At 40.1% G+C, this 23,401-nt stretch overlaps 1 protein-coding gene across 1 annotated transcript in view; it reads right to left on the bottom strand.

The window, feature by feature from the left end:
* LVRN (laeverin) overlaps positions 1 to 23,401 on the bottom strand; it is a 228,735-nt gene that overhangs the window by 127,169 nt on the left and 78,165 nt on the right. The window contains exons 2-4 of the mRNA XM_077290673.1: positions 12,747 to 12,889; positions 10,536 to 10,675; positions 1,110 to 1,236 (exon numbers count right to left, since the gene is read on the bottom strand). Coding sequence (XP_077146788.1) covers positions 1,110 to 1,236; positions 10,536 to 10,675; positions 12,747 to 12,889 — 410 coding nt within the window. The remainder of the gene's footprint in view (positions 1 to 1,109; positions 1,237 to 10,535; positions 10,676 to 12,746; positions 12,890 to 23,401) is intronic.

Genomic DNA, 23,401 nt, shown 5'->3' with positions numbered 1-23,401 from the left:
CTAGTAAACCCGTGCTGATACTGGGTCATGAGGTTATTCCTCTTCAGATACTCCAGTATAGCATCCCTTAGAATGCCCTCCAGGATTTTACCCACAGTAGAGGTTAAACTTACTGGCCTATAATTTCCGAGATCAGTTTTTGTCCCCTTTTTGAATATTGGCACCACATTTGCTATACGCCAGTCCTGTGGTACAGACCCTGTTATTATGGACTCTTTAAAGATTAAAAATAATGGTCTATCAATGACTGTACTTAGTTCCTGCAGTACTCGGGGGTGTATCCCATCCGGGCCTGGAGATTTGTCAATTTTTGTGATTTTTAGACGCCGCCGTACTTCCTGCTGGGTTAAGCAGGTAACCTTTAATTGGGAATTTTTATCACTAGTCATATTGGCTGCCATGGGATTTTCTTTTGTAAATACTGATGAAAAAAAGTCATTTAGCATATTGGCTTTTTCCTCATCCTCATCCACCATTTCACCCAGACTATTTTTAAGGGGGCCAACACTATCATTTTTTAGTTTCTTACTATTTATGTAGTTAAAGAATATTTTGGGATTATTTTTGCTCTCTCTGGCAATGAGTCTCTCTGTCTCAATCTTTGCTGCCTTGATTTGCTTTTTACAGAATTTATTTAATTTTCTGTATTTATTTAATGCCTCATCACCACCTACTTCCTTTAATTCTCTAAATGCTTTCTTTTTGTCCCTTATTGCGCCCCTTACAGCTCTATTTAGCCATATTGGTTTCCTCCTATTTCTAGTATGTTTATTCCCATACGGTATATACTGTGCACAGGTCCTATCCAGGATGCTAATAAACGTCTCCCATTTTTTTTGTGTATTTTTATGCCTCAGGATATCGTCCCAGTTATAGTGATTAATATGTCACACATGTAGATCCGTGGAACAACCCACAATCACAAATGTCTCCTCAGCCTAAGTACATGCCTAGTCCTGAGTCCCTTACCCATATCTCAGTGACAGGAGGTCCACACAGTGCAGCCCCACTGGGGCAGCATCAAACCAACGACAGGTTCACTTTAAATGAAATGGAAAATCTTTAATGTTATGTAATAATGCAAAATTTAAAGTGAGGACACAGCACACCTGTTTTTTGTAAAGGATATGTTACATTTAATAGATCCTCCATAAAAGAAAGAATTGGCCCCACGATATCCAAAGAAAAATTAGCATATCCTTTCTTGATTACTTCCTTACGTGCCCAAACCCGTATCTAAGACAACATAAGAAAAAAATGATTAAATCGTGGAAAACAAAGCACACATTATTATATTCATAACACAGCTCAACAAGTTGTACAAAATCAGAAAGAAAGAAATAAAGCAATCAACTAATTTCTAAGAAAGTGATTAAAAAATTGAAGGCTAGGACTTTAAAAAATTAAAATGAAGGTTTCAGTGCAATCCTAATCTTCTCTTCAATTGTCCACACTAAACACAATTCTCTGTGCAGATTAATTTCATCATATATCTTTGTAAAAGTTGGAGCCCCTTTTTTCTGATACAAATTCCCAAAGTAATAAAAAAAAATCATAAAATGTAAATGATACAATTCTGGTTGCTTGCAAGCACCTTTATGTGGATCCTAAAGAGTTTATTACATGGACATAAGAGACATTGACACCCTTTCCATTGTACTGGTGGTATAACATTTGATCAGTGTGTGTGCAGTAGCGAGCAGTTATGCAGTGATGTAAATAAGAACATAAATCTCATCCTCGTGGACTCATAAAAGTTGAAAAGGTTTTTTTTTTCACACATCACAATCTTGTAATTTTCACACTGGCCACTGGGGCTTTTTAGACTTTAAATTGATAGCCAAAATGGTTGGATCCTGACCCTATCTTTCGTATTGAAGTGTCAAAAGAGAGAAGATCTGGTGTGATATCATATTGTGTATAGTGGATCCTGTGTTATTAGCTGGGTATAGAGGTGTTAGCTGTCTCTGATGATAAGGAGCCTGCTGAAAACACTTTCTGAAGGGAAGAAAGTGTATGTCTATAAAGCTCCGGTGGCCAGAGGGAATTCTGCAGGTTGACTAATTTTCCTTTTTTTCGATAAAGCTCATAATATTAGTAAAAAGAAATTGCCAAAATGTTTTTATTAATATATGTAACACAAAACGTGATTTAACCCCTTCCCGACCTGTGACACCACGTAGGCGTAATGAAAGTCAGTGCCAATCCGATCTGTGACGCCTATGTGGTGTCATGGCGGTATCGCGTTCATGCAGTTCTGGTGAACGGGTTAACTCAAATGTCACCCAACCTGCAGGTACAGGGGGACTTGTACTTTAGCCCAGGGGGTGGCTTTGCCCCCCCCCCCCCCGTGGCTACGATTGCTCTGATTGACTGTTTCACTTTCAACAGCCAATCAGAGCAATCGTAATATTTCACCAATGACACTTGGTGAAATATTACAATCCAGGCATGGCTGATGCTGCAATACCATCGGCCATTGGCTGGAGCTAGATCACCTTTGTGTCACCTCCCCCAGATCTGATTTGAGCTAGCATCCATGTGACGCTATCCCTCCAATCAGATCTGGAGGGGTGGAGTTAACAATGGCACCCTGCCTGCTGCCCCACCGCCGATAACACCGCTGCCGCTGCTGCTGCTGATGATCCGGTATGCTCCCCGCTGCCATCCGCCATCTGATCCCACCCCCCTGCCCCGCAGATCACCCCCTGCCCCGCAGATCCCCCCTGCACTGCAGATTGCCCCCTCTGCCCCACAGATCGCCCTCTGCCCCGCAGATTGCCCCATGCCTCGCAGATTGGCCCCCTACCCCGTAGATCACCCCCTTGCCCCGCAGATCACCCCGCAGATCGCCCACTGTCCCACAGATTGCCCCCTGCCCTGCAGATGGCCCTCCTGCCCCGCAGATCGCCCACCTGCCCCAGTGATCACCCCCCTGCCTCGGTGATCACTCCCTCCCGCCCCAGTTTCCCATTAGGGTTAGGGTTGGGCTAAAGTGAGTTGGGCTAAAGTTAGGGCTAAAATTAGGGTTAGTGTTGTGGCTACAGTTAGGGTTAGGGTTGGGGGTAGGGTTAGGGGTGTGTTAAAGTTAGGTTTGTTTTTAGCATTGGGGTTAGGGGTGTGTTGGGGTTAGGGTTGGAGTTAGAATTGGGGGGGTTTCCACTGTTTAGGCACATCAGGGCTCCTCAAACATGACATGATGCCCGCAGACCATTCCATCAAAGTCTGCATTTCAAAATGTCACTACTTCTCTTCCGAGCCCCAACGTGCACCCAAACAGTGGTCCCCCCACATATGGGGTACCAGTGTACTGAGGACAAACTGGACTACAACTTTTTGCATCCAATTTCTCCTGTTACCCTTGTGAAAATTCAAAATTGGGGGCTAAAAAAATCATTTTTGAGGAAAAAAAATGATTTTTTATTTTCACAGCTCTGAGTTATAAACGTCTGTGAAGCACTTGGGGGTAAAAAGTGCTCATCACACATCTAGATAAGTTCCTTTGGGGGGTCTAGTTTCCAAAATGGGGTCACTTGTGGGGGGTTTCTACTCTTTAGGCACATCAGGGGCTCTGCAAACGTAACATGACGCCCACAGACCATTCCATCAAAGCCTGCATTCCAAAACGTCACTACTTCCCTTCCGAGCTCTGCCATGCGCCCAAACAGTGGTTCCCCCCACATATGGTGTACCAGCGTACTCAGGAAAAACTGGACAACAACTTTTCGGGTCCAATTTCTCCTGTAAGGCTACTTTCACATTAGCGTCGTGCACTGCACGTCGCAATGCGACGTTGCAGCGCACTGACGCATACTGTGGAAGCGCCGCACGACGGGGCAGCGGATGGTGTTTTTCAACACATCCGCTGCCCCATTGTGAGGTGCGGGGAGGAGGGGGCGGAGTTCCGGCCGCGCATGCGCGGTCGGAAATGGGGGACACGACGCACCAAAAAACATTACATGCAACGTTTTTTGGTGGCGACGGTCCGACGCAACACGACGCAACCGTCGCACGACGGTTGCGACGTGTGGCAATGCGTCACACTGCGTCGCTAATGCAAGTCAATGGAGAAAAAACGCATCCTGCAAGCACTTTTGCAGGATGCGTTTTTTCTACAAAACGACGCATAGCGACGTGCAGTGCACGACGCTAGTGTGAAAGTAGCCTTACCCTTGTGAAAATAAAAAAATTGTGGGCTAAAAAATCATTTTTGATGAGAAAATTTTTTTTTTTTTATTTTCACGGCTCTGCGTTATAAACTTCTGTGAAGCACTTGGGGGTTCAAAATGCTCACCACACATCTAGATAAGTTCCTTGGGGGTCTAGTTACCAAAATGGGGTCACTTGTGGGGGAACTCCAATGTTTAGGCACACAGAGGCTCTCCAAACGTGACATGGTGTCCTTTAACGATTGGAGCTAATTTTCCATTCATGAAGTCAAATGGCGCTTCTTCCCTTCTGAGCGCTGTGCCCCCAAACAGTGGTTTACCCCCACATATGAGGTATTGGTGTACTCAGGAGAAATTGCCCAACAAATTTTAGGATCCATTTTATCCTGTTTCCCATGTGAAAATGAAAAAATTGAGGCTAACAGAAAATTTTTGTGAAAAAAAAAATACTTTTTTCATATTTACGGATCAATTTATGAAGCACCTGCGGGTTCAAAGTGCTCACTATGCATCTAGATAGGTTCCTTGGGAGGTCTAGTTTCCAAAATGGGGTCACTTGTGGGGGAGCTCCAATGTTTAGGCACACAGGGGCTCTCCAAACACGACATGGTGTCTGATAACGATTGGAGCTAATTTTCCATTTAAAAAGTCAAATGGCACTCCTTCCCTTCCGAGCCCTGCCACGCGCCCAAATAGTGGTTTATGACCACATATGAGGTATCGGTGTACTCAGGAGAAATTTCCCAACAAATTTTAGGATCCATTTTATCCTGTTGCCCATGTGAAAATGAAAAAATTGTGGCTAAAAGAAAATTTTTGCAAAAAAAAGTGCTTTTTTCATTTTTGCTGATCAATTTGTGAAGCACCTGGAGGTTCAAAGTGCTCACTATGCATCTAGATAAGTTCCTTGGGGGTCTAGTTTCCAAAATGGGATCACTTGTGGAGGAAGTTCAATGTTTAGGCACACAGGGGCTCTCCAAACACGACATGGTGTCTGATAACGATTGGAGCTAATTTTTCATTCAAAAAGTCAAATGACGCTCCTTCCCTTTCGAGCTCTATTGTGCGCCCAAACAGTGGTAATCAGTACAAATCGGATAACAACTTTTGTGGTCCACTTTTTCCTTTTACCCTTGGGAAAATAAAAAAAAATGTTGCTAAAAGATCATTTTTGTGACTAAAAAGTTAAATGTTCATTTTTTCCTTCCATGTTGCTTCTGCTGCTGTGAAACACCTGAAGGGTTAATAAACTTCTTGAATGTGGTTTTGATCAGCTTGAGGGGTGCAGTTTTTAGAATGGTGTCACTTTGGGGTATTTTCAGCCATATAGAACCCTCAAACTGACTTCAAATGTGAGGTGGTCCCTAAAAAAAATGGTTTTGTAAATTTTGTTGTAAAAATGAGAAATTGCTGATCAACTTTTAACCCTTTATAACTTCCTAACAAAAAAATGTTGTTTCCAAATTTGTGCTGATGTAAAGTAGACATGTGGGAAATGTTACTTATTAACTATTTTGTGTCACATAATTCTCTGGTTTAACAGAATAAAAATTCAAAATTCGAAAATTGCGAAATTTTCTAAATTTTCTCCAAATTTCTGATTTTTTCACAAATAAACACAAAAATTATTGACCTAAATTTACCACTAACATGAAGCCCAATATGTCATGAAAAAACAATCTCAGAATTGCTACGATCCGTTGAAGCGTTCCTCCTGAGTTATTGCCTCATAAAGGGACACTAGTCAGAATTGCAAAAATGGCCAGGTCATTAAGGTCAAAATAGGCTAGGTCATGAAGGGGTTAAACAAGTCATTTTCTGATGATAGCTTCTCTTTAAGCATCGTATCATCATATGCTGTTAGCGTGAATCTTGGTATCTTCTTTTTCCTTAAGAACACACTCTTGGATGCGGTAAGGAGGAATAAGGGAAGAGACATTATGTCCCATGGCTGGTGTTTACTTTATTCATTGAAAATGTCTTTATACAATTACAAACTTCCGAGCAATAATCGAGCTGGGAACATATATAGAAATGAGAACAAGGGAGCGACTTCTTACAAAAGCCATAGACAGAAGACAAGAGCAGACTCCAACTAATAAGAAACAATCTCTATTTACACCTTAATGGCTACATATAATAGTCTTAGAACTCAAGCTCAGTATAATTAGAATAGCAACATACTATTCAGAAGTAAAACTAATTCTGATATAATAACATATTCAGGCTTTTTTACGGTAATTTACAACATAACAATCAACATCTGCTTTCCACAGGGCTGTTTTATGTGAAATTTTATTACTATGTTATTTAAAGCCGAGCTCCAGAAATCTTCTGATTGCAGCTCTTAACATTCTACTCTCTGCAGAACTGTCATGAATGTTTCCATTCCTTTGATGCATGTACCCTTCCTCTGCTTTGTCTCTATGCCCTCCAGAATATGCGCCTTTTTATTGCTTCACCTTACGACTAAAGTCAACTTCCAGCACAAACTATACCAAAAACACAGAAATCACTTACTAGGCGGACATGTTTAGGAAATACTGTAACAGGTAAAGGAAACATATTCCATCATCAGGTTTCCCCTTATTAAATAGCTGCCAACCCGTTATGTACTTTCTAATTAAGACCCTAGCAATCCATCGTGGGTGCCCCTGCGGTCAGGCATACGACTACATATGATCTTTATACATAGTGATGGTAATCAGCGCTTATTAGTCTGATGGGTGGGAGCGGACCAACCTCAGCACTTGCTGTCAGCTTGCTAACCTGGCCCCATCTATCAAAGGCAGGGGGTCAGGTTAGCGAGTTCACAGTAGGCACTGAGGTTGTAACATCAATGACTTATAGACCGGGATTGCATGAGTGTATTTCATGGTCTTTATGTGGATCCCAATGTCTGCAGTGACGGCTGGCCTCCTGACCCAAACTTACTGTCTCATAAACACATATGATGTTGTAGGTTCATGTCAGGAGACACGCAGTCAATCTGGGCATTGTGGTCCATATATGTATGGGTCAATATATGTATGTATGTGCCAATACCACTACATCTAGAGAAATCACTTCATGAATGAATGAATGAATCGGCAAGCTATTTCTACACTTGCACCTAAAGAGGTTATCCAGCCTTAAAAAAATATTGAAAATTGCTTCAGATGTAATGAAAAACTAAATAAAATAAACTCACGTCTTCTTGCCCGGTGATCCAGCACATACGTTCCAGAAGGGCACCCAGTCTATGTTTTCATAGGTCCTGTGCAAAATGCTTGTACATATGCATGAAGCGCACCGCTGGAGCTTCAGTGCTGGATTGCAGAGCGCATGGGGAGGGCGGAGAAGCAAGTAGTGTTCATTTGTTAATTTGTCACTTTTTTATGGTTGGATAGCCCTTTAAGGCCTCTTTCACACGTCCTTGTTTCCGGTACATGTGGTGACAGTATTCACAAGTACCGGAGACACTGACACACGTAGACCCATTCAAGTGAATGGGTCTGTGCACATGTCAGTGTGTTTCCATGGATCGTGTGTCCATGGGCAAAACAAGCTGTCCGTTTTTTATCGTCAGCACAGGCCACAATACGTCCCGCACACGTGCACACGGTGAACAAACATTGATGTCATCTGTGTGACATGCATCGGCACCGGGAGAGAAGCGCTACAGTAAGCGCTGTTCCCTGGCAGAAGGTGCTGAATACGGCTCTCATCATTCTCCCCTGCTCTGCCGGCGATCAGTGCGAGCAGGGGAGAATGATGAGTGTAAGAAGAGTTACAGCAGGAGCGGATGATGGGGGTATTCCTCACCAGCCACCTGCACTATAACTAAAGAAATGAATGAAAAACCCGGCGTGGGCTCCCCCTATTTTCTATAACCAGCCAGGCAAAACTCACAGCTGGAAGCTCCAACCCTCAGCTGTCAGCTTCAGCAAGTTTAGTTATCAAGAATAGAGGAATCCCCACGCTGTTTTTTTAAATTATTTAAATAAATAATAAAAAAACGACGGGGGTTCCCCCCATTTTTGACAGCCAGCCTTGCTAAAGCTCACAGCTGGGGGCTGGTATTCTCAGGCTGGTAAGGGGCCATTGATATAGACCCCCCAGCCTAAAAATAGCAGCCTGCAGCTGCCCAGAAATGGCCAATTCTGCCGCTTTGACCAGCTTCATGATGCTCTCTGTGCTTCAAACAGAACCCTGAGACTATCACAGAGCAGGGACATTTATACAGAGACTTGATTACACACAGCTGGATTATATTTATCATCAGTAGGCATTTAGGACAACATTGGATCATTCAGAGATCCACAATGACCTTCTGGAGTGAGTTTGCTGCGCTGAAAGTAAAGGGGACGAATAACATTGCACGCCCCACTTTTCAGTTTTTGAATTTCCACAAAAATTTTAAATAACCAATACATTTCGTTCAACTTCACAATTGTGTTCCACTTGTTGATTCATCACTAGTGTTGAGCGATACTGTCCGATACTTGAAAGTATCGGTATCGGAAAGTATCGGCCGATACCGGCAAAGTATCGGATCTAATCCGATACCGATACCCGATACCAATACAAGTCAATGGGACTCAAGTATCGGACGGTATCCCTGATGGTTCCCAGGGTCTGAAGGAGAGGAAACTCTCCTTCAGGCCCTGGGATCCATATTAATGTGTAAAATAAAGAATTAAAATAAAAAATATTGATATACTCACCTCTCCGACGCAGCCTGCACCTTACCGAGGGAACCGGCAGCCTTCTTTGCTTAAAATGCGCGCGTTTACTGCCTTCCGTGACGTCACGGCTTCTGATTGGTCGCGTGCCGCCCATGTGACCGCGACGCGACCAATCACAAGCCGTGACGTAATTTTCAGGTCCTGAATGCCTAGAATTAGGCATTCAGGACCTGAAAATTACGTCACGGCTTGTGATTGGTCGCGTCGCGGTCACATGGGCGGCACGCGACCAATCACAAGCCGTGACGTAATTTTCAGGTCCTGAATGCCTAGAATTAGGCATTCAGGACCTGAAAATTACGTCACGGCTTGTGATTGGTCGCGTCGCGGTCACATGGGCGGCACGTGACCAATCAGAAGCCATGACGTCACGGAAGGCAGTAAACGCGCGCATTTTAAGCAAAGAAGGCTGCCGGTTCCCTCGGTAAGGTGCAGGCTGCGTCGGAGAGGTGAGTATATCAATATTTTTTATTTTAATTCTTTATTTTACACATTATATCGATCCCGATACGGATTCCCGATACAACAAAAGTATCGGATCTCGGTATCGGAATTCCGATACCGCAAATATCGGCCGATACCCGATACTTGCGGTATCGGAATGCTCAACACTATTCATCACCAAAAATTTACATTTGGTATCTTTATGTTTGAAGCATGATATGTGGGAAAAGGTTGAAAAGTTCCAGGGAACCCAATACTTTCGCAAGGCACTGTATTACACACACGGACACGGATATCTCCGGTACCCTTTTTTTCCATATTGGAAACAAATGAAAGTGTGAAACTGGCCTAATGGACAGCAGCATTTCTGCAGTGCAATCCACATTGAAATACAGTATTCACCATTTACTGCAGATTCACTGTGGATTATTTCTTGTAAAAAATTCGAACCGGATATGTCAAGTGTGAATGTGCCCTAAAGATTCTGTCCTGAGTAATTAAAACATGCATGCTTTATTTCAGATTCGGTGCCACACCTGTCCTGCACTGTTTCTGGTGTGGCAGCTTAGCTCCTGCGAAATTCAATACCATACACGACCTGAGGACAGGTGTGGTACTGTTTTTAAAAAGAAAAAAGTCATGAGCGGTTTAATGCAGTGTGAATGGGTCAAAACATCTGTATGAACCAAAAACAATAAAAACTAGCATAAAAATTTAAAATGTTGGAGCTAATGACCAAAATGACCAAGAGAAAGCGTCTGATACAACGGAGGGGATATGAAAATTAACAGGAAACCATAATTTTGGATACAGATTTGACTAAAGAAGGAAAGTCAAGATTAGTTTAAGAGCGCAATGTATTTGCAAAAGATTAATATCATGTACGATCTTAATATCCTCTGTTCAGATACGTAAGAGAGCGTCTCTTATGTATCTGAACAGATTGTGTTAAGATGCTACATGATATTAATCTTTACGCTGTACATAAAAGTGTTCACGGGTTGAGATGTAAAGTGTCACACCGATGATCAGGAGTGCGAATTAATCTATGAAGTGTTACTTCATTAAGTATCACAGTGATTAAACAGACATTATCCTGAAAGGTTACTATTTCAGAATCCTCCGTATGCGAGAATGTTCTCATCTATCCGAGCTGCTAAAAGCTTTATTAAGTGGTTAAGTAAATTATTCGTACCTCGTTGCCTCTTTCAGTTGTCCTGACGTAATCAAAGTCGCATACGACAAAAGCAGTGATATAGGTTGACATTTTCAGCGTAGTGTTAAATGTTGTAATAGTCCATTTTGTTCCATTGACATCCTCCCTTTCGGCCGCAGCTAGAGAAAATGTAGAAACAAGTACCTGTTTGGTGGAGGTGATTGCTGATAAAGGGATTTACATGTTGCTGAATTCATGGGTTCTCTTGTCCCTACACAATACTGTAATGTTCACTCAATGTGATCAGTAAAAAAACATGACTTCTGCCATCATTTATGTTATATTAGTTCAGTTAGATTGTGTTTGTTTATAATTTTAATTCCCCTCCTATCTCCTCTTCCCACAATCGTATACAAGATTTCTCTCTCGCATCCCCCCTACTCTGGAACTCTCTACCACAACATATCAGACTCTCGCCTACCATCAAAACCTTCAAAAAGAACCTGAAGACCTACCTCTTCCAACAAGCCTACAACCTGCAGTAACCACCGATCGACCAAACCACTGCACGACCAGCTCTATCCTCGCCTACTGTATCCTCACCCATCCCTTGTAGATTGTGAGCCTTTGCGGGCAGGGTCCTCTCTCCTCCTGTACCAGTCGTGACTTGTATTGTTTAAGATTATTGTACTTGTTTTTATTATGTATACCCCTCCTCACATGTAAAGTGCCATGGAATAAATGGCGCTATAATAATAAATAATAATAATAATAATTTTGACTTGAGTACTGATCTATCCACATTTTATTATTAATACAGAAATCTGGGTAATCCCTTCACCCGTCCACCTGATGGTCACACTCTGCTCTTCTCTTAAACAAGGTGGCCTTATATCCAGACTGGTCATCCTTCTCTTTATTCTTTTTTTGCCAGCATTTTGATTGTCAGATTTCACACTGCATTTTATTATTCTGTGCTCTGATATCAATCCCAATCAGTTCATCATCACAATACCAGCTAAAACCAGTGCCAATTCTGCCTGTTGTGGGGACAGTGAATTTTTCCTTCTTTTTCTTACAAGTAAGCTAATAGAGTAAAAATGTCCTTAATTTCTTCCAAATTAACATATCGAAATAATATATCAAGAGTCATAGGCATAGCGACTCAAATTGCATAAAAAAATGGAGAACCAAGAGTCAATAAGGCTAAGATAAAATAACAATTTTATTGTAGACAATAATTTAAAAACACACATACGATATGTTATTTCAATGAAAAAGTCCTAGTGAAAAGCCGGCAGGCTACTGCAGCAACAAATAGGTCACACTGTATTTGAGTAATGCGTTCTACCAGAGACACATGAATATACTGTAACTGTGTATTGACTATTCTCTAAATTAACATATGCTATTAAGTCAGTATTCATGATTACATCACATGTTAAAGGAACTGGTCCAGAATATATATTATTTCATCTTTTTAGATCAGCCAATGGCATAGATCATCTGCACTTGAATTATCTTGAATTGTTATTTTACCATAGCTTTATGGACTCTTGTCTCTCCGTTTTCTGATATGTTATAAGTTTAAAGTCAGAAAGGATAAATGTGTCTTCCTTAATTAGAATTTTTAACAAGAGATGTCTAATCATCATCAATAACTGTGAAATGTGTTTCTGTCCTCCTGTTGAGAACTTCAGTGGTATAGTCCATGCAGTTTGTTCTACATATAAGTCATCACTATGTTAGTCCCAGATCACCCCTGTAACAGTTTCTATTCAGAATGTAACAAGTGTAGTTCAGTAGACCCGAATTTACTCCAGGTACAGAATCCAAAATATGGACTTTTATACATGGGTAAATTATGCTCCTCTAGGTCAGGTTTTAACCCATTAGTGACCTTCCTGTCTGCAGGTAAATGTATGGAAAGGGTTGGTGTTAGCCACTGGTTTTCTTTTTATGAAAGAAAAGGACAAATAGCAGATCCGCAGTTGAAAATAAACCTATGTAAGGTATTATGCCTACAGAACCACTAGTAGCCCAGTGACATGTACCTGATAAAGTGTGGTGCGGAATGGCTTCATTTCACTCAGGAAGGTTTCGCATTTTAGTGAAATAAAGTTTTAAAGTACCAAGCTTAAACCATTATATAACAAACAAGGCATTGTTTCAATCATTCACCTTTATCATTCAATCTCAATTGTGCCGAAATTTAAAACATTGAACATAACAATAACATGTTGGACATACCTATGGCTGGCATGTTGGATAAAGCCACAAAGCTTGAATTGTGCACAATTCTGGTTTTAAAAGTTGCTTTAAGTGCAGGTTCATCAAAGCATGGGTAAACTGTCCTAGCAGATGTCGGCTCCAGTTCTGATGCAACTAGGACCCTGTGAACAGAAACTGTGATAGTGATCATGACCTCATGCAGCATGTGTATGAAATGTTCTGTACAAAACATAGAATGAAGCTCATTAAAACCAGGAACAATGGAAAACACTATAACAATTAGATGATCAGGAATAGTCGTATTGTAAAATGTTGAAAAAAAGATTCTGTTGGTATTTTTTGTATTTAAATCAAAATGGAGAAAATGCAGTAATATCAAACTTTACATGTAATCTATCAAAGAGGACCTGTCCATTATCATTAACCTATAATTGTTGTATCTGGTCTAAATGCCGTTCTTCTGAATCTGGCAGGTTTTTTTTCATTCCTGTGCATCTCCATTCCTGAGATATGACTCCTTCTTCCGTGAATATAAATCTAGGCTTGCTAGAAAATGAAGTGTGATCCCACAGATAAGAGTTGAGGAGCATGTTTCCTCAGTTCAAAAGCCTAAACTTTTAATGGCCATGTCTCAGGAACGATAAAGAACAGGAACCAAAAAATAACAAACACAACACCACCAGATTTAGGAGAATTGTAGCATTCAGGCCATGTAACATTACACATTCATGGCAAGTAACAGGTCCTCTTTAAGGCTGTAGGATTGTAAATAAGATTGTCTATGACTATATTATTGATCCAACCATTCAGTCTACAGTCTTCAATAGAGGCCATATCACTTTGTATTATTGATCATTGGGTGGATCACTCGCCACATGTCTGGATATTGATGATACATCCTAGTTATATGCCAGCTTCTAGCTTGTCAACAAAAAATAGCAAGAATATAGATAGGGGCCTAGAGGATCTTTGTTATGAAACACAAATTAAAGATGTACTTTTATTTAGTCTTCATCAGAGACATCTATGGAGGAACATGATTTTAGGCCCATTTACACAAGTAGAAAATCATCTAAGCGATCGACAATAAGTTCAGACTAAATGTTCTGTACTCAATGGCAGACAAAAATTTACACCTATCAAGAATCGTGTAATAAATTGTCATGTGTGATAATTGAACATGATGCGCTCATTCACACTGTCAGACCATTGGAAGAGTAGGTGCGGAAAAGGCATTGAAAAAATTGTTAATGAGTTGCCTAACGAGCAACCAATTTCCATTTACATTGTACAAATAAAAATAGAGCAATGCTAATTATTTTGCTGAATCAGCGTTTTTACACATCATTAGGCCGTTCAACCCATTTACACTACACAATTCTGTTGAAAGATAAGCTGGACGCATTCAAATGATCATCTACTCATATGAATAGGCCCTAGCTTGCACAAATATATAAGGCCTATATAAAAATGCTGCAAAACGCTGTTCCATATAAAATCTGCTCATAAATCAAGGAGAAAAATAGGATCACTTTCTAGAGATGTCCAATCCTCTTTTCTTTTTTTTTTTTTTTTACTATGGGCTTTATTAATCTGTGGAACAGCCGGTCTCAGGAATTGGTCGATCATTGCTTATTTTAAAAATGTCTACTGATACCCCTTCATTCATATCTTCTTTATCCCATCTTAGTTTAATTCAATAGATATTATCTGTTCTATTTAAGAATTGCTTACATTTATTTAATAAAAAAAATATTTTTAAATTGTAACATAAAACATATTAGAAAGTTGTGTAATTTCTTAATACTTGAATGCTTATAATGTGAACTTCCCTGTAAAGAATACATCCATTATAAAAAAAAAATAGACCACAAGTTTACACAATGACTTTGATGTAAACCATCTGCTCAGTTCAGCATCGCAAAGTAGAATCTGAGTACACCCCATTCCTCAAATCTATTTGGGGAATGAAAAAGTATATTTTATCACAGCCCGATTCTAGCTGTAAAAGACCTGATATATCGAAGAAAAAAATGCTAAATGAAGTGGAGTGAAGGAAATATGGAAATGAGCTGGCATTGTGCTATGCTGTAAATTAGATTCATTTCTCATGTAAATTCTTAATGAAAAAAAAATGAAAGCTAATTTACAAATAATTTTATGTAATCATTGAAACATACTTATGTGTACATTTTGCTACTAGAACAAAGAACTTTAATCCTTTCCAACTCTGTGAATAATGCACCGCAGTGTGAACATTTCATGATTTTTGCCCAAAGTTTTACTGAAATAACAGCCAATGTGGGCACTTAACTCTTTATTTTATATTTTGTACAATTTCTTTTTTTGTCCAGAGCTATAATTTTAAGATTGTGCAATGATTGCAGACATTATTCTTTGTGAGCTAATGACTTTGCACCTTGTAGAGTTTTAATCCCACAACCCATTAACTATGGATTATTGTATGTCATTTATACAACTCATAGTAGATCAGACTTTATCCTCATGAAACTTGCTTTTCTAAAGTAGACTTTTCACATTTTTTGTTTAAAACTGTATTACTTTGTGACATTAAAACCATCTTTGCACATAAGTGCATATCGTAAAATAAACACTTAAGAGTGCTATCTCCAATAGTCAGATGTCATCTACACAAAGACTGATTTACTAACGCACTAATCCCTATCCTGGGAACACATGTTAGAAATTCATACATTACAGGCTATTTACATCACTGAGTCACTAAGTGATGAGAATCTTTGGTAAAGTAAAAAGACGTGTAAATGTTTCTTGTCCTCGTGTTTATACAGTGTGGCTGCCACACAATTAAGACTGTAGAAATTTCTAAATACTAAGTATCAAGTCTCTATTTAATTTAGCTATTTTCACTTTCCACCAGGAGCTTCCATATTCCTGACAACAAAAAATAGCTGAGCCAGTAATGATGATCTTCCCGCTAAAAATATTTGTCACCACACTTTATAAAAGTTAATTGGATTTAATTGCAATCATTAGAAAATGAATCCAATCACAACTAGAGGTCAGAGTAAATCAATTCGATGCAAATCAAACTCATGTAAAACTTTATGAAATCCGCAAGTCCAAACAAATTCGAACAATTTGACATTTGATTCGGGCAAATCGCCCAAAAATTATTCACAGGAGGCTTAAATGACTTCAGGCGTAAACACATGGATTTGATGCCTTGCAGCTTTTATAGTACATGGTATAGCACAGCCAAACTGAAGGGATTAGCATAGCCTGCATAAAAGTCAAGCCAGGGAATGCAGCAGTCATTTTAGGATGATTTAGGATAGTGAAAGGACATTAGACCTTACAGCTCACCAATAGAAGTACTATGATAAAGCCCTAAAACTTTGGAAAAATACTCCAGACAGTAATGTGTTGTACAGCTGCACCACTGAGAAAGATGAGTATAGAAGTCTGTGAATAATAGAGACTGAATTAATAGGGGAACAGGGAGAATGCAAAGGTGCCAGTAGCCATGCCAAACGCAATGTGATGGATCAGCGATATGGTGTAGTTAACATTTGTCCCACTGCATTTAAATCAAATTACACATATTTTCTTCATTCTTAATGCATTAGAAAGCAGCAGCAAGCAACAAAGAAAAAAAATATGAAATCAGTGTGCTTGTTATTCACAAATGACTGTACTGAGTTTATTATAATAAATAATAAAGTATTATAATAGTTTTTTTTAAAAAATACAGAAGAAAATGTGTCAAAATCCCAAAATATAAATGCGACTGTCTATTACACAAAGTGTGCATGTCATAAACATTTTTTTTAAGATCACTTTTACTAGTCAAATATTATCTGTGTTCCGTTGCAGATGCTGGCTTTTTGGACATGTCCCTACCTAGAATTTCTTATTTTATCCATTTTGGGTTACATTTTGTAAAAAACAGATTTTTTATTATATTTTTTTATACATGTTTTTTCACACCTGTTTTACTAGTCCAATTTGATAACTGTACACACGACACCTATACTGCAGCCTGCAGCCACATTTTCCTTTCTGTCCGTGTACATACCTAGCATTTATTTTCACATCTTTTTGGGCAAAAGATTACCAATTGGGATTGAAAGATTGTCAGAATGTAATTATAGTTCTAGACAAAATACATTGTAAAATATAAAGTGGCTATGGATGGGGTAATGTAAAAGAAAATACATAAATCCAAATAACGGTTACAAATATACGAGAATGTGAGTCACTAAAGGCAACAGAAATACCTCCATTGGTATCAGCCGTCCGAGCAGGAGGACTACCAAATGCATGGTCACAATTGGCCTCTTTGGAAGTCAGAAAACATGTTAGTAGGGAGGAAACACGAGGCATTATGAAATATATGGCATATCACATGTCTCAGTCAAAGCAGGATGATGACAGCAACAATGCCAGATTACGGATAGAGTCACACTATCAGTATATGATCAGTATTTTACATCAGTATTTGTAGCCAAAATCAGGAGTGGAACAATCAGAGGAAAAGTATAATAGAAACACGTCACCACTTCTGTATTTATCACCCACTCCTGGTTTTGGCTTTCAATTACTGATGTGAAATACTGACAGTATGAACTTGGCCTTTAGGCAGTATTCTGCACAGAGCTGTTCTTCTGATCACAGATCACTAACAGAGATAATTTTAGGCCATTTATTTAATTAATGGACTGTTGGGTACTTCTGGGTTGTTATCTGTTTCTATGTTGAGGTCACTTTGACATTATTAAGGTTGTTGTTAGGGGTCGAGTTCCCACCTCTGCACAGGGGGAATCTTGGTCCATCTCTGCTGTGGTCCCCCATTCTTCTCCTGCCGCAGTGGAGCCTGCTCAGCGGAGACGTCGGTCCCAGCATCTCGCTCAGTCTGACTCTGTGCAAAGAGTTACTGCTGCTTTTCCAGCTTCTGCCATTGAAGCCAGTGCTGGGCAGCGGCGAGCAGACGCTTTTGGGACTAAGTCCCGCTTTTCTCCTTCTGAGCATGCCCAGGGTATAATCTATCATTGGAGATCGAGGGTCACATGCTTAGATACTGCAGCAAAGGCCATTGGTTCTCCTGGAAGGTCCTGAAGGTGCTCAGGCTTTGTGGCAGCTTCTCATTGGTCCTTCTAGGAAGGTCTTGTTCGTGCTTCAGCTATAAAAGGCTCGCATGGCCGCACGGCCATGCGCTAGTATCAATTCAAATATGTGTTTTGCGCCAGTATGGTTATGCATGAATGTGTTCAGGGACCCGGCTGAAATAAGCCCCTAGAATACCGGCTTCTCCGGTGAGGAGATTGTGTGTGTGCATAACCACTGACTGCTATCAGTTTGGCAGCAAGCTTGCGCTCCTGTGAGGCTAACAGGGAGCAGTGCTTTCCTCTCACGGCTGCTCTGTGAGGTAACAGAGCTAGTCTATACCGCCAAACAGTGCCACCATTCACTAGCAGCAGGTTCTCCTGCACGGTGGACCCCGGGCTGCGAACGCACCATTTATAATAAACATCTATTTTTACTCGGTGCGTTCCACTAGCCCTAACAGTTGTGTTTGTGATAAAGGACTTCCAATGGGTTGGATAAATTCCGAGGAGACCTCAGAAGGTTACATATGGATTTTTGGCAAATCTATTTGCTGTGAAGCACATTTTTTTGCCAATATTTTGATGAAACTTGCAAATTTGAATTTTACAAGATTTAATTATCTCTCATCACAACTGTTTAGACTGTGCTTAACAGAGGATGCTGTAGGTAAAGCCTTGATAACTTTGGCAGAGTTTGAGAGCTATTGGCACAGTCGGAGGTCTGACTGTGAGGAACTTTGATTGGAACAATTATTTTGATGGCATTATGTCTGCACTATTACTGATTAAGAGCTTTATCCAGTTGCTAAAATAAGTGATCACGTTGGTCTGCACAGAATGGAGATGATAAAGAATGAGGACATGTGCAATTAGAGAAGGTGGTGCTTGGGTATAACTGTTGTGTAGACCTATGGTCTGTGTAGCTGAATTTATTTAAATTTCTGATGGTTTGATAATTGCATCACCTGTATAATACTAAAGAAATCCTGAAAACATGATGTGTAGGAGGCCGTGAGGACTGGAGTTGGGGCAACACTGCTGTAGACTAATAAAACTCAACACCTAAGAATCACAAATTTTCTTTAATATGAAATTCAGTAGCTCAGTAATTAATTAATTAATATCCATAATATGAAATGAAACCAAAACGTTTTTTGTGGGCTTTTTTTCATACTTTTGTTTCCTTTTTGGGTTTCTGCCATTTTTTTTCTAACTGCAAAATGTTCTAGATTTGAATTTTTGTTTAAATTTCAAGTACCGTACCTATTTTTTAAGGAAAAAAAGCAAAAAATGCAAAAATCTTAAAACAAATAGTGAGTGAAAAGGGCTGTGAAAAATTCTGTGTTGATGGAGCCTAAAAGGAGATAAGATCCACTGTGTATCGTATTGTTTGTTTTGATATTGTAACCAGTGCTCCCACCTCTCATGTAATTTGGTTTCTGAACTCTTGTTTAGATTTTATAACAGGATGTATACATACTAGAAGACACTGTGTAATTTTATCTTGTACATTTTTTAAAATCTGTCTAATATTCTATTGATCACATTTTTTTATTTATCATTTTATTCTGCAAGCCATGAATCTTTCTTATATCATCTATGTCCTTAACTTGGTTTCAATAATGTAACAATGACCAAGGTCAATTGTAAAATGTGAAAGGTCATATAATGAAATTCTCTCAGAATTTTTTCAACAATTTTACATTTCTTTTTAATAATATATTTGCCATAAATACTCTTTAACACTTGACCCAGAACCATTTGAAATGTTTCTTGCATTTGCTCTCAAGAATAATTATGATTTGTAAATTCTCATACTGAAGCCTCAGTTTAAATATATATATTTTTAACTGAATTATATAAAAGTTAACAAGTCTCTTCAGAAGTTGAAATCCCATTTTTTTCAATGCTATATGTTTTTCCAAGGTCATTCTATTTAAAAATATTTTGGAGATTAAACAATATAGCAGAGTGAGCATCCAACCACGTCTCTACCTTGAATGAGGAGTAGCAATGAGTGAACGTGCTGGGATAAGGTGTTAAGCAAGCTCTAGTGCTGAGTGTTAGGCATGTTTGAAAAATATGCTTGAGTTCCCGCAGTTGCATGTCTCGTGGCTGTTTGACAGCCGCAACATATTCAGGGATTGCCTGTTTATTACGTAATCCCTGCATGTGTTACGTCTGTCAAACACTGGCGAGACATGCAGCCGCAGGGACTCAAACATATTTTTCGAGCACGCCAAGAAACTCGGTTAGCACACGATCATGTTTAACACCTTATCGGAGCACGTTCACTCATCCCTTAGTAATGAGGAGAGAGCATTCCTCTTCTAGCAGGTGGTGAGGTTTCTATTGGTCAGACCACCACCAATCATTATTGGGGAAAGAATGACTGGACCCTCATTAAGAAAAAACCTAGTGTTTCTATTTGCTGTGGATCCAGCTTAATATCTGTATTTGATTTCCATATGTTATGTCTCGATGTATCCCTATTGTGAATCTGTGGTAAAATAAGGTCAACCATATAATGTATTTTTGATTCTAGGAGAAAATATCTCTGTGATAATTAGAGACACCAAATGTACCATAAGGTGATCGTGAAAACTTCGCTTCTGTATGGAGGTGTTTGTGAGCCACCATAGATGGAGACAAAACTGTACATAAGTGCTCCTTCCATTTGGTACGCCACCATACAGAGGTTTTATCTAATAGATTTCAACAGTTGTACACTATCATAAAGGCTCCATGTACAAAGCCTTGACTTGCATATAAACTGTAATAAGTTGCCACAGTGCTCATGGCTTTGTAGTACTCAGTAGTAAAGAACTCCATGTACTACCATACAGGCATCACTAACAATGCTCTGCCATGTGTATGGAGTCTAAGGGCCCGGTTCCTTATTGGAGTTTCGCCTATTTTCGTGTCTAGGTCTTCCTGTTTTAAATCTACATTTTGATCATGAAACATTTTGCTCTAAAAAGGCACAAAAAAGTTCACTACATAAATAAAGAGCACTTTTATTTTCTGCAAAACTCCTGAACTTGCATGCACCATTTTGAAGAATTTGTCACTGAAAATGATACTAGATACTACAGGACAAAAGAAAAGTGACTTAAAAAAATGCAAATGATCACTTTGTAACCAAAGTGTCAGTTTGTATAGTCTGTACAACTGTGCTTTAGGGCTAAGACTTGAGGGAATGCACATAAAATGGATTTGAAGAAGGTAGTTTATTTCCCTCTTATAATTAATAATGTGACTATCATCATTAAGCAATGTTATATCCCTAGCTGTAATCTTTGGAAGACTACCACATTGCTCTTTAGAGCTGTAAATTGTTTTCATACATTGTCAGTCATGTTGAATTATGCCAGTAGAGCACACATGATGCGGGACTTATTTCACTGTCTTCTTACTTACCAAAGCCTCTGCAGGTAGTTATAGAATTACAGGGAAACTGTTGGTTTATTCTTGCCCCAAAACCAATCACTTGACTATGTTGGCTCTAAAATATAAGTAATTACTCTTTATTAAAGAAAAATACTACTGTACTGCTGAAAAATCCACTTTAGAAGTCTTAAGTAAATGAGTCTGGAAGTGCTTTCATGAGGATGTAGCCCTTCCACTGCCTCGGCTTCCAGTTCAATTCTCTTATTAACTCTGCCAACACTAGGTGATTGACAGCACTGCTGCAGTCAGTCAATCAGCTAGTGGAGTTAGACATGGATTGGAGCTTAGAAACTCGAAAGTGCTTCGCACCCCAGAGCAGAAATAAAAGTTTCTCCAACTTGTCCATTCAGCCTATCCGTGAAAATTGGAACACAATGGGATGTCATCTCAGTGAGGTCCAATGTTTCCCAGGGACCCATATACTTGAATGGAAGAATAGAGATGTCAAATTGTGAATGCTGAGATTTTTTTCCTCAGACCACTTTGCCCAAGACAAAAATCGGACATGTGCAACAGCAGCCTCATTGAATAACATGGAGTCAAATGTTATCCGTCAAGACGATGGACAGCAGTCGTCCGGTTCAACAATCGTGTGCAAGAGTGTCATGATTCCCCAATGGCATGGGAACATCAGAAACACAAAAATAACAGACTAGCTCTCGGGTGATGGAAACTCAAGCTGACCGTGACCTAAATCTACCACACAACTAACAGTAGCCAGGGAGCATTCCTACGGCTGCCTAAATGCCACGCGCCAGCCGGAGAACTAACTACGCCTGGAAGAGGAAGGAACAGACCTGGCTTACCTCTAGAGAAATTCCCCAAAGATGATAGTAGCCCCCACAAATATTAACGGTGAGTTCAGAGGAAAAGACATACACAGCATGAAGGTAGATTTAGCAAAGCGAGGTCCACTTACTAGATAGAGGAAGGATACAAAAGAGGACTTCACGGTCAGCTGAAAAACCCTTTCAAAAACCCATCCTGAAATTACTTTAAGACTCCTGTGTCAACTCATGACACAGGAGTGGCAATTTCAGTCCACAAGAGCTTCCAGTAACAGGAAATGACAAAACTGTAAACTGGACAAGAAATACAAAACAATAAGGACAAGAGTCCACTTAGCTGATCAGCAGACTAGTAGCAGGAACATGCAACTGAATGACTCAGGTTACAATGATGACCGGCAAGGAAGTGACTGGAGAACAAGGCTAAATAGGGAACTCCCAAAACTGATGGAAGCAGGTGAACTGAGGCAGAAAAGCACACACAAGTCTCCAGTACCACCAGCCACCACCAGGGGAGCCCAAAAAGCGGATCACAACAGTACCCCCCCCTTAAGGAGGGGGCACCGAACCCTCACAGGAACCGCCAGGGCGACCTGAATGAGCCCTATGAAAGGCACGAACCAAATCCGAGGCATGAACATCAGAGGCAGTTACCCAAGAATTATCTTCCTGACCATAGCCCTTCCATTTAACCAGATACTGGAGTCTCCGCCTGGAAATACGAGAGTCCAAGATCTTCTCTATAATGTACTCCAATTCACCCTCAACCAGCACAGGAGCAGGAGGCTCAGCAGAAGGAACCACCGGCACGTCGTATCTCCGCAACAACGACCGATGGAACACATTATGGATAGCGAAAGATGCCGGAAGGTCCAAACGAAAGGAAACAGGGTTAATAATCTCCAAAATCCTATAGGGACCGATGAACCGAGGCTTAAATTTAGGAGAAGAAACCCTCATTGGGACAAAACGGGAAGACAACCACACCAAGTCACCAACACGAAGGCGAGGACCACCCCGACGCTGGCGGTTAGCAAACCGCTGAGTCCTCTCCTGGGACAAATTCAAATTGTCCACCACTTGTTCCCAAATCCGATACAACCGATCCACCACAGCATCTACTCCAGGACAATCCGAAGACTCCACCTGACCAGAAGAAAAACGGGGATGAAACCCCGAATTGCAAAAGAAAGGGGAAACCAAAGTGGCCGAACTAGCCCGATTATTAAGAGCAAACTCCGCCAACGGCAAAAAGGCAACCCAATCATCCTGATCCGCAGACACAAAACACCTCAAATACGTCTCCAAAGTTTGATTAGTTCGCTCCGTCTGGCCATTAGTCTGAGGA

This window comes from Ranitomeya variabilis, chromosome 1 (assembly GCF_051348905.1).
Source record: "Ranitomeya variabilis isolate aRanVar5 chromosome 1, aRanVar5.hap1, whole genome shotgun sequence".
NCBI lineage: Eukaryota > Metazoa > Chordata > Amphibia > Anura > Dendrobatidae > Ranitomeya > Ranitomeya variabilis.
Note: the sequence above shows the minus strand (reverse complement) of the source record. Positions and strands in the feature narration are given on the sequence as shown.